Source organism: Humulus lupulus, chromosome 7 (assembly GCF_963169125.1).
Source record: "Humulus lupulus chromosome 7, drHumLupu1.1, whole genome shotgun sequence".
Lineage (NCBI taxonomy): Eukaryota > Viridiplantae > Streptophyta > Magnoliopsida > Rosales > Cannabaceae > Humulus > Humulus lupulus.
Genome location: NC_084799.1, coordinates 19,228,074 through 19,238,944, shown reverse-complemented (window position 1 = coordinate 19,238,944; position 10,871 = coordinate 19,228,074). Strand labels below are relative to the sequence as shown.

Sequence of the window (10,871 nt, the reverse complement as noted above, 5' to 3'; positions counted from 1 at the left end):
TCTCGCAGAACCAGGCGGATGTTCATGGCCAAAATGAACATAATCATGAGGACCGATATGATGCCAGGAAGATATCTGTGTGAGATATATCATCATTTACATCAACAACAGACAGTTCAAAGACATCGCGTCCACTGATAAGCTAGTAAGGTAAATATATTTTCACAAGGGAAGGTTCAAAGGTTAACACCCACCTATCCTATACAGGTATCTACCGTAGAATTCTATCACCGTGTTGAGTCAAGTCGAGTCTTGTCAATTCATTGTGAGTCTTTTCTCTGTGTATTCCTTATCGTTGATCAATTTCATTCATGTGGGGGATTGTTGAAAAAAAATTATATTTTATATATAATAAATAGCCAATTTAGGCTAATGTGTGAATGAAAAATTGATGCCTTAAATGTGGTCCATTGATAGCTGCTAATAAATGCAGATTTGGTCAAGGATGTAATCACCGTAATAATGGTGAATATTCTGATCGATATCAGAAATTATGGTAAAGATTGTGATCGATCAATATCACTAATTTTGTGGGATTTTTGGCATTAATTCCCTTGTGTTCACACTTGGTATTCCACCCCATATGAAGCCTATAAAAGGAGGCTTCACCTTTCATTCTCGACACACCAACAAAATAGAGTCACTCATTAAAAAGCTCTCTTGTCTTCTTCTTCTTTGTTTTTCGTAAGTCTTAAGGTGATAGAGTGAATGTATTAATCCGAGTTCGCTGGAGTAGTGAAAGTGGTGTATTCCTCTACTCGTTAGTCGTTGTATCCTGGGAAGTGGTTGCTCACGTATCCTCTAACACCAATCAGGTAGAGGGGGCAAATCTGCTTTAAGGAAAGCGTGTTTTACATGCCTCGGCTTTCTTTTCACTTATCAGTTTTATAATTTATTATTTTTTATTTATTTTTCTGTTCTTCAATTAAATATATTACTATATATTTTGTTCTTCTCCACTATATTAGTTCTAACAAATAGAACTCTGCTTTTGTAATGGGAATTATCTGGAATGAAAAGCTGATTTGGCTGTGGGAGTTTGGCACTGACTCAAAGAGTGTGTTTCTACTATCACTGATGCTTTCATTGAGTTTTCTTCACCATGAAGAACGACGAGATTGCAGCTCTTTTGCAGGCTTTGGACCTCAAATTGGAGTAGCGTTCCGAGTCTCAGATGGAGAATTTCAAGCTACTTTTGGAGCAGCACACGACGAAAACGGAAGAGAAAATCGCTCAGGTGTCTCAACCATCGTCACCGGCTACTGGCAATTAAGGCAGTACTGTGGGCGACTCTGGCCGCTCGAGAGGAAGACGGTCTGATGTCGAGACCGATAACAGAGAACTGAATTCCGTTCTCAAGTCTTTGCGAGTTAAGGTTCCTAGATTTGATGGCTCCAATGTGGACGACTGGGTTTACAAGATCAACAAGTTCTTTGATCTTCATCGCATCGACCCGGCAATGCGACTTTCTGTGGTTGCCTTCCATTTGGATGGAGCACCATCAACGTGGTTTCAATGGATGGAGAAGGGTGGGTCATTCTCGGATTGGGACTCTTTTCTAAAAGCATTGCAGCTGCGTTTTGGAACTTCAATCTATGACGATCCATTGGGGCGTATCTCTAAACTCATCCAAACTGGTTGAGTTTCCGATTATCGAGCTGAATTTGAAGCTCTCATGCCCCGTATCACGGGTGTTTCAGAGGTGATGTTCCTCAATTTCTTCATTTGGGGACTCAAATTAGAGATTCGTAGGGAACTTCTCATGATGAAACCAACAGACCTTGCTGATGCTATGGCTAAGGCACAATTATTCGAAGATCGACATGACGATTTAGCATCTTATAATCGGTTTGGAGACAATCGTTCAGGCTGGTCTTCTCGCACACCACACTCGATTCAAGGAGTAGGTTCCTTTCCACCACCACCTCTGAAACAGGGACCCGTGTCTTCCACAGGTAACAATGTTTCATCACCGACTGTGCATACTTTTCCGATTAAGAAATTGTCTCCAACTGAATTAAAGGACCGCAGAGATAAAGGCCTTTGCTTTACTTGTGATGAGAAGTTTAACTTTGGCCACAAGTGCAAGAACAGGATGTTGATTTTGTGTTGTAATGATGATGAGGACTGTGATCCTTATAAGGACAGTGAATCTCAAGAGTTGGAGAAAGGAGCAGAAGAGGAAGTTAGCCTCAATTCTCTTTCGAATTCAATGAACCCAAGAATATTTTGAATAATGGCGAAGCATGGGTCTGAATCATTGGAAGTCCTCATTGATACAGGCAGCAACAATAATTTCATTCAAGAGGCTCTGACAACTCAGTTGAAATTGGTTGGCGAAGAAACAAGAAGGTTCAAGGTATATATGGGGAATGGAAACTTCTTGCTATGTTCGAAAATCTGTAAAGGGGTAGAGTTGGTCTTACAGGGCCACAATTTTGTGGTTGATTTGTATATTCTGCCGATATGTGGGTTGGATGTGGTCTTGAGTATGCAGTGGCTTCAAACGTTGGGACCATGTGTTCATGATCATAAGGCTCTAACAATGGAATTTACATGGAAGGGAAGCATAGTAAAGCTAGCGGGTTCAACAGAAGTAGCTGCTCATCAATTATCTTTTACACAATTTCATGCTCTTTTAAGAGAAGGAGAGGTCAAAGGATTATACAAGTTGTCCGCTGTCATGGACGATTCCAAGACACTCAGTTTGGAATTGGCCACTTTAGAAGCTCATTTTCCTACTCAAGGGAAGGGTCTTCTCGCTGAGTTTTCAGATGTTTTTACAGAACCTAAACAATTACCCCCGCGTCGTGGTACCGATCATCGAATTTTTTTACAACCAGGGACAGCACCAGTTAATGTACGACCCTACATGTATCCGTATTTCCAAAAAGATATCATCGAGCAGTTAGTGAAGGAGATGCTAGCTTTGGGATTCATTCGGCCAAGTACTAGCCCATATTCATCACCGGTTTTGTTAGTCAATGGAACGTGGCGATTTTGTGTTGATTATAGGGCGCTTAACGGGATTACGGTCAAAGATCGATTTCCTATTCCCACTATCGATGAGTTGCTAGATGAGTTGGGGAATGCCACGGTCTTCCCCAAACTAGACCTTCGGGCAGGATACCATCAAATCCGAATGGATCACAAGGACGTACATAAAACTACATTTCGAACTCATGAAGGCCACTATGAGTTTGTGGTAATGCCCTTTGGGCTCACTAATGCTCCTTTGACTTTTCAAGCTACAATGAATCAGCTCTTTCGACCATTCTTGCGCCAATTTGTTACAGCTTTTTTTTTACGATATATTGGTATATAGTCAGAATGAGGAGGAGCATATTCACCATTTAGACTTGATATTACAGCTGCTGCGAGAACATCATTTTTATGCCAAAGCCAGCAAGTGTCAATTCTTTCAACATACCATTGAGTACTTGGGCCACTTGGTCTCCTCACAAGGAGTCAAGGCTGACCCTTCTAAGATTAAGGCTATGGTGAATGGCCTATACCTCGGACTCTAAAGCAGCTGGGAGGATTTCTCGGACTTACGGGCTATTATAGAAGATTTGTAGCTCACTACGCAGCTATTACATCACCTCTAACAGAGTTGTTAAAAAAGATAATTTCCAATGGAGCACAGAGGCAACAACTGCATTTGAGAAACTTAAAAGCGCCATGACAGTCACCCCAGTCCTACGATTACCTGACTTCTCAAAGGACTTTGTAGTGGAAATAGATGCATCAAACGTAGGCATTGGGGGAGTATTAATGCAAGAAGGGCACCCCATTGCTTTTTTCAGCAAGAAATTGGGACCTCGATTCATTGGTGCTTCTGCCTATACCAGGGAGATGTGAGCCATAGTAGAGGCAGTAAACAAGTGGCGTCAATATTTGTTGAGGCGTCATTTTATAATCTGAACATATCACAAGAGCCTCTGAGAGTTGTTAACTCAAGTCATCCAAACACCCGAACAACAACATTTCATTCGGAAGTTGCTGGGTTTTCAATTTTCCATTGAACACAAGGCTGGCAAACACAACTCAGCCGCAGATGCACTCTCCAGAAAATATGAAACACCTGTCTCCACACTTTAGCTATCGATGAGTACTGGCAGCTTTGATTTTTTGGAAGAATTACGTCAAGAAAACATTACTTGTCCTGACTTGAGGATACTCCATGTCCAATTACAACAGGGAAAGTTGATACCTTTTCGTACTCTGTCAGGGATGGCTTGTTGTATTTTAGGCAGCGACTAATGGTAAGCAAGCATTCCAATTTGAAGCAACAGTTGTTGAGAGAGTTTCATGCTTCTTCGATGGGAGGACATGCGAGGTCGGAACGCACCTTTTTGCGCTTAGGGGCCAATTTTTTCTGGCAGGGAATGCGTCAAGAAGTGCGCAAATATGTACAAGCTTGCCTTACTTGTCAAACGGTGAAGTATTCTCCAACAGCCACATATGGTTTACTACAACCATTAGAGATTCCTGAAAGAGTTTGGGAAGATTTGGCCATGGATTTCATTGTTGGCTTACCAAAGTCATATGGTGTGACAAATATTTTGGTGGTGATTGATCGCTTCACTAAATATGCCCATTTTGGCGCACTTTCGAACAACTATACAGCTACCAAAGTGGCCGAGCTTTTCTCTAATATGGTGATAAGATTACACGGCATGCCTCGAACAATTGTGTCGGACAGAGAGGCGATTTTTACTAGTGCTTTTTGGAAGAAGTTATTTGAACTAATGGAAACCACTTTGAAGATGAGTTCAGCATATCACCCTCAAATGGATGGCCAAACGGGAGTCACAAATCAGTACTTGGAGCAACATCTTCGAGCCTTCACTGCTGAAAATCCGAAGCAATGGAGTAAGTTTCTAACGTGGGCAGAGTATCATTACAACACCAGTTTTCACTCCGCCATTGGGATGACCCCTTTCCAAGCTGTTTATGGCAGACATCCACCCTCTATACCGTCCTATACTAGAGGCACTACTTCAATTCAAGTTGTTGAGGAAGATCTGCTTTCAAGAGATGCAATTCTGCAACAATTAAAGGACAACTTGCTACAAACACGGAATAGGATGCAACAACAAGCTAATAAGAGGAGGAAAGACATTTATTTTTAGTTAAAAAAATAATTTCCTTTTCGTTTGTGTTTTTATTTATATTACATATTTTATATGTGGTTAGTATATGGGTATGCTTGAATTTTTTTTTCATTATTATAATTACATCTCTTTTTATAATTCTTTAGAAAATAATCTTTCAAATAGGCTCGACCGACACCTTCAAAAGAAAATTATTTTTCAAAATGATATTAAAAAATGATCTATTTTCACTATTTCTTCATTACTATATACTCAATATATATTTAGTTTCAGATTAAAAAAATTATATTTTGAAATAAAATTCAATAATTTATTAAAAAAAAATATGACCGTCCCAAATGTGTTATTTATGAAAATGTCCTCAAAATCAGCCATTGCAGAGAGAGAAAAGCCCAACTTAGAGGCCCAAAAATCTTATACTTGAGCTTGGGCCCAACTATAATCATGCTTTAAATATATATGTCAATTATCGAAAAACTCAATCAAAAGTGATAAATAATAAAAATACGAAAGCACATGAACTTTCAGAAAAAAGACACAATATTATACACATCTAATCAAAGTGAACAATCATGCACGGTGAGTCACATCTGCATAGCCAATCCCTCTACGAGTAGTGGGAAATATGGTGAACAAAAAGCCTGACAAAGCCCCAGCTCCAATCGGCAAATTCATAATCAAAGCATTCCAATCACTCCCAGCTTCAGAAAAGTAACAATTTTTAACATTGGAGTCACTAACAGCGAACACCAAGAACAAAACTAGGGACACAAAACCATGAACCAAGTCAATCAAACGAAGCTTATATTTCTCCAACTGATCATTATTCTTCATCTCGTACTGTTCCTCCTCATAATCACAGTTGAAGACGTAGAATCCTCTGAGTGTGGCCATACCGTAACGTAGTTTCCCACCCTCGTCCACAAAGCTATCCGTAAATGACGAAAGAAAGCAAAAGAAGGCACAAACGACAATTAAACACGCAGTGAGGTACTTGTTTGAGAGGTTGCAGAGGCCATTGTTGGAGAAACATGGTGAGAAGATTTGAAACGTTAGGACTGTTCCGGTTGGGAGAAGGTTAGCTAGATTGGCTGCACTGGCTAGTGTCCGGCGAACTGGCCTGTCGACCGATCCTTGGTTCAGTGGTACCAAAGCTGCTGCAGTTGCTTCGGCCATATATTTTGATGTTGAAGTTTTTATGTGTTTTTTGGTTAATGTTTATGGAACTTGGAGACCCTTTATAAGATATTGTGGGAGAATGGAGATGTCATGGAGTTTGGTTAACAGTAGGGGCACGTTAGTCCCATGTGGGTTTGGGACTTTTTGGACATATATTTAGCGTTAGGGATACCTTATTTAACAATGGCCTAATAATTTGTTGTGTGCAATAAGAAAGAAACATAACATATGGTTTTGTATATATATGTGTAGTGTTGCTAAATACTATTGTTTACCAAACAAAATTGTTGAGAGGTTTACGAAAAGCAACTGATTTGCTTTTCTTAGTTTGTATGGACATTTGTCCATGACGTAAATAAATGCATGTGATCACTCTAATTGAATTTTAAGATTTAATTGGGATTCAAATCCAACTTCCCAAGCATGCCTATCTTGCATCTTCTTGAGCTTCAAACACCCCAATCTTATCTTAATAATATGGCGAGCAACAATTAGGAAAACTAGGTGGGAATTGGGCGAGATATGCCTCCCTATTCCTATCCTCGTCGCCCATTTAAGCCCCCTCACTATCCTGTGGGGTGGTGATGAAGAACTCCCATCAAGGATGGGATCCCAACAAAATTGATGAAAATGACATTATTTTAAGTTAATCTGTACTTTATCCTAGTTTTAATAATTTTTTGAAAAATTGTCTCTGTTTAAAATTTCGAACAGCTGTCTGAAAAATTTCGACTAAATATCTGGCGTATCAGAGGTCATTTTGTAAATAATTATCAAAACTAAGTTGAGTGCAAAATGATTTCAAAAAATAATAGATAAATAAAATTATTTAAATCTAAAACAATACAATGTATATATATATATATATTAATGGTAAAATCATAAATTCAATACATAATAAGTAAAAATGTACATGCATGTATTATATAAAAATCAAATAAAATATTTATTATAATATGTATACAAATAATAATAAAATAAATAATTCTAAACGAGATGGGACAAAGAGTGCTACCTGTCCCGCCTACACCCCATCCTTATGGGAAATTTCACTATTCATACTTAATAGTGTCTAATATTACTAAAAAATCATAGCACTATTCATCCTTTCAATTTGATACTAAACATTCATCTCATACCCTAAAATAGCCCTCCCATTATATCAAGAATCATAAAACTTTCTCTTCCTCTCTCTTCTCTCTCTCATTCTCACGAAATCCTCCCTAAAACCTACGAATTTGTATGGTTTTCTTGTTGAAATCGTTGTTAGCCATCTCCATTGTCTCTGTGAAGTCGCCAATATCAAAGGCAACATCCATTTTGAGGGTTTTTTGAGGAGAAAAATCATGGGTTAAGAAGATTGTTCATTTTATGTATTGGGTATTGTTTGTTTACATTTTTTTGGTTATTTCGAACAAATCTGAGCCTATATTTGTGTGTTTTTTGGGTTTGTTAGAGAGATTTCGCGATCTGCATTTTTCTTTTGTTTTCTACAACTTTTTTGCTCAATAACGGCTCAATAGGGGCTCGATGGTATGTAGAAGAAGGTTCTTTTATGAGCTCGATGTTGCTCGATATTTTTCGATTATAGCTCAATAGTTTTAGGCTTTGTTGCTCGATTGTGCACGATGGCAACTCGATAAGGGTTCGATTGGACCCTAGAATATTTGGTTTAGTAGTTTTCTCGATATGTGCTCGATAGGAGCTCGATAGAGGCTCGATAATTGGCAGATGGGTATGTAATGTTAATAGTTCGATGCTGCTCGATTGTGACTCGATGGTGAGTACTCGATAGTGCTCGATAGGGGTTCGATGAAGGTTTTGGTTAGGTTTATGTTCGGTTTAAGTTTTAGCTCGATAAGAACTCAATAAGCTCTCGGTGAAAGCTCGATGGTAACTCGATAGAGTTCGATAGAAACTCGATAAAGCTCAATAATATTCTTTTTTCATGACTTTGTGAAAAATTGACAGTTTTTTTAACAATTTTTTTTTCCAACACAGGTTCCATTGTCTACGCTTTTGTATCCTACAATGGTGTTTGGGAATTACAAGGGAATAAGTGGATTTTCAAGGACCCTCAATGCATGGTGATACCGATGGAGGATAATGTAACGCACTTGCAACTTCTTGACATATTGCACAAGGAACTTAAAGTTGATAAACAAATGTAAGGGTTGAAATTGGAGGTTCCTTACACATGTGGCGACCAACCGTTTACACCCGTTCATGTTGAAAGTGATCTTGGTGTCCGTGCATTCTTAACATCTAAAGAAATGTTAGCCTTGTGTGCACTCCTGTTAAGTAGATTACCATTGCAGATCCATATTCCTCTCCCGATCACAGTGTCAATAAAGTTCATAGTGAGGTGGGCACTTTTGTTCTAGAAAGAGATCTTGTGGGAGATTCTACTTGACCTGAGGGAGTAGCCAGTACTTTAGGAGGTCTTATTGGTGACCTGAGGGACAACCAGTATGAGTATGACTCCTATGTGAATGACGATCCAGTAACTAAATATAATGAGGACTCAAGGTACAATTCAGAGACATATTATAGTGCAGAAGTGCTGATTGACATGTCTGATGATTTGCAAGTCGAACAAGTACAAGAACAGCCAGTACGTCCTATTGCACGGGAAAACCCACCAAGTCAAGGATGTCGAACACCTGGCACCAGCTCTAGTCATACTAGTGGAACAGAATACAATAATACAGGGAACGTTCCAATATGTTCAACAGAAGATCACAGAATATGGAGTGCTCTCATGTTTACAAAAGAAGATATCATGACCTCTGGTCGATCTGAAACACCCTCATCTGGTGTACCGTTGGGAGAACTACACCTCGGGAAGACTTTTGAGAACAAGATGGATTTGAAAACCAAAGTGGCTCTATTCGCAACGAAGAATAATTTTGAGTTTATGGTTAAGAAGTTTGGTACTAATGTGTTATATATCACCTGCAAGGATCCTGATTGTGGTTGGAGAATAATGGGGAAAAAAGTAGCGCGATCGGAGATGTTTGAGATCACTATTTATAATAGTGTACATACTTGCTCACTAGAATTGAGACAGAAAGACCACCGTCAAGCAGCACCTTGGGTCATTGGGCACCTTATCAAGAACAAATATGCTACTGATGGCACTAGCTCTAACGCCCTACTTCCTTAGAGACGTTACTAAGTGAGTTTAAAAACATGCTTTCAACTCGCTAATCGAGGCTTTAGAGTTAAATAGTGTAATTAAGCCATAAACAGAGGAAAAACTTTAAAAATAACAATTTCCATAGAAAAACCATAAAAGTTTTACACTTGGGATCCCAAAATACAGTTTAGAAATATTTACAACATATAAACTGAACCAAGTCAACTAAACGACAAAATCTAGGTTTATTTACAAGCATCTCCAAAAATCCTCTGGTTGTGGTAGCCAGGCTGGCCAAACATGTACACGCCGCCTCACGCCTGCTGTACTCATGATTGGTTGACCTTCTCTTTACCCTTACCTGCACCACAGAGCATCTGTGAGCCGAAACCCAGCAAGAAAACCCACAAACAGATAACATAGGCAATACATATATCAAGCATATAAACAGGCCACCAATGGGCTAAACACATATGGCCTAGCCGTCCCAAGCATTTACCAAGCCATGGGTTCGCGGACCACGTCGTGAGGATATCCCAGGTATCCTTTTAGGGACTCGCCCTGGCAACTCGCACTCCACGTGCTCAACGCTGCTCCCGGCCCCTTGCCGTTCTCGGCCTTGCACTCAGCGTGCCCTTCGCCGTTTCCTGGCCTCTGCCGTCCTCGGCCTACACCATTCCCGGCTCTTGCCGATCATTCACATAATAGTATTCATAGCATAACAAGAAAATACAGAATTCTAGCTAATTCAATCAAAGGGATACGCCCAGCAGTTTAAACACATTGGGCTCAGCCCTGCATACCAGTTTTATTCAGCACATTGGGCTCAGCCTTGCATACAAGCTCTATGGGAACAAGGGTTTTCTTACCTGAGTCCCAAGCTCTCTGAGCACCGATGTCCCGAGCACAGTCCTCTAACTTGAGCCTCACCGAAACCCTAGTCACAACACATTAATAACATCCATCCATCAAGTTCTAATCCAATAAATAATTTTGAACCATAACCCTAACCTCCGGGACCTTGAATTCTATCAATCCGGGTGATAAAATCCATCCCGAGCCTTAACCATTGAATTCACAAGCCTAAACACCCTTAAAAATGCAGACTAGCACTAAGAGTCGCGGCCCCACCCACAAGAGCCGCGACTAGCCTCAAAACAAAGGCTAGCACACCCCTGCAACACACACGGGCCGCGGCGCGCATGAACTCCTCGGCCACACTCGGCCGCGCGCGCACACGGGCCGAGGCGCGCCCATCCTAGGGCCGCGACCCTCACCTCCAAACCCAGAATTTTCCATCTTCTTCCCTGCATTTTCCTCAAACTAACTCACTCAAAGCCTACTTAGCAAACCCAGATAATTAACACATATATACCAGCTCAATATCAACATTAAAACCCCATCAAAATCCGCTCCAAAACCCAACTAAAATACCC

The 10,871-nt window shown here is 40.1% G+C and overlaps 1 protein-coding gene across 1 annotated transcript; it reads right to left on the bottom strand.

The window, feature by feature from the left end:
- Nucleotides 1-5,687: 5,687 nt before the first annotated feature.
- On the bottom strand, nucleotides 5,688-6,293 carry LOC133791455 (protein DMP4). Its single transcript, XM_062229383.1, has one exon. The coding sequence runs from the start codon at nucleotides 6,291-6,293 to the stop codon at nucleotides 5,688-5,690; it is 606 nt and encodes a 201-aa protein (XP_062085367.1).
- Nucleotides 6,294-10,871: the final 4,578 nt, after the last annotated feature.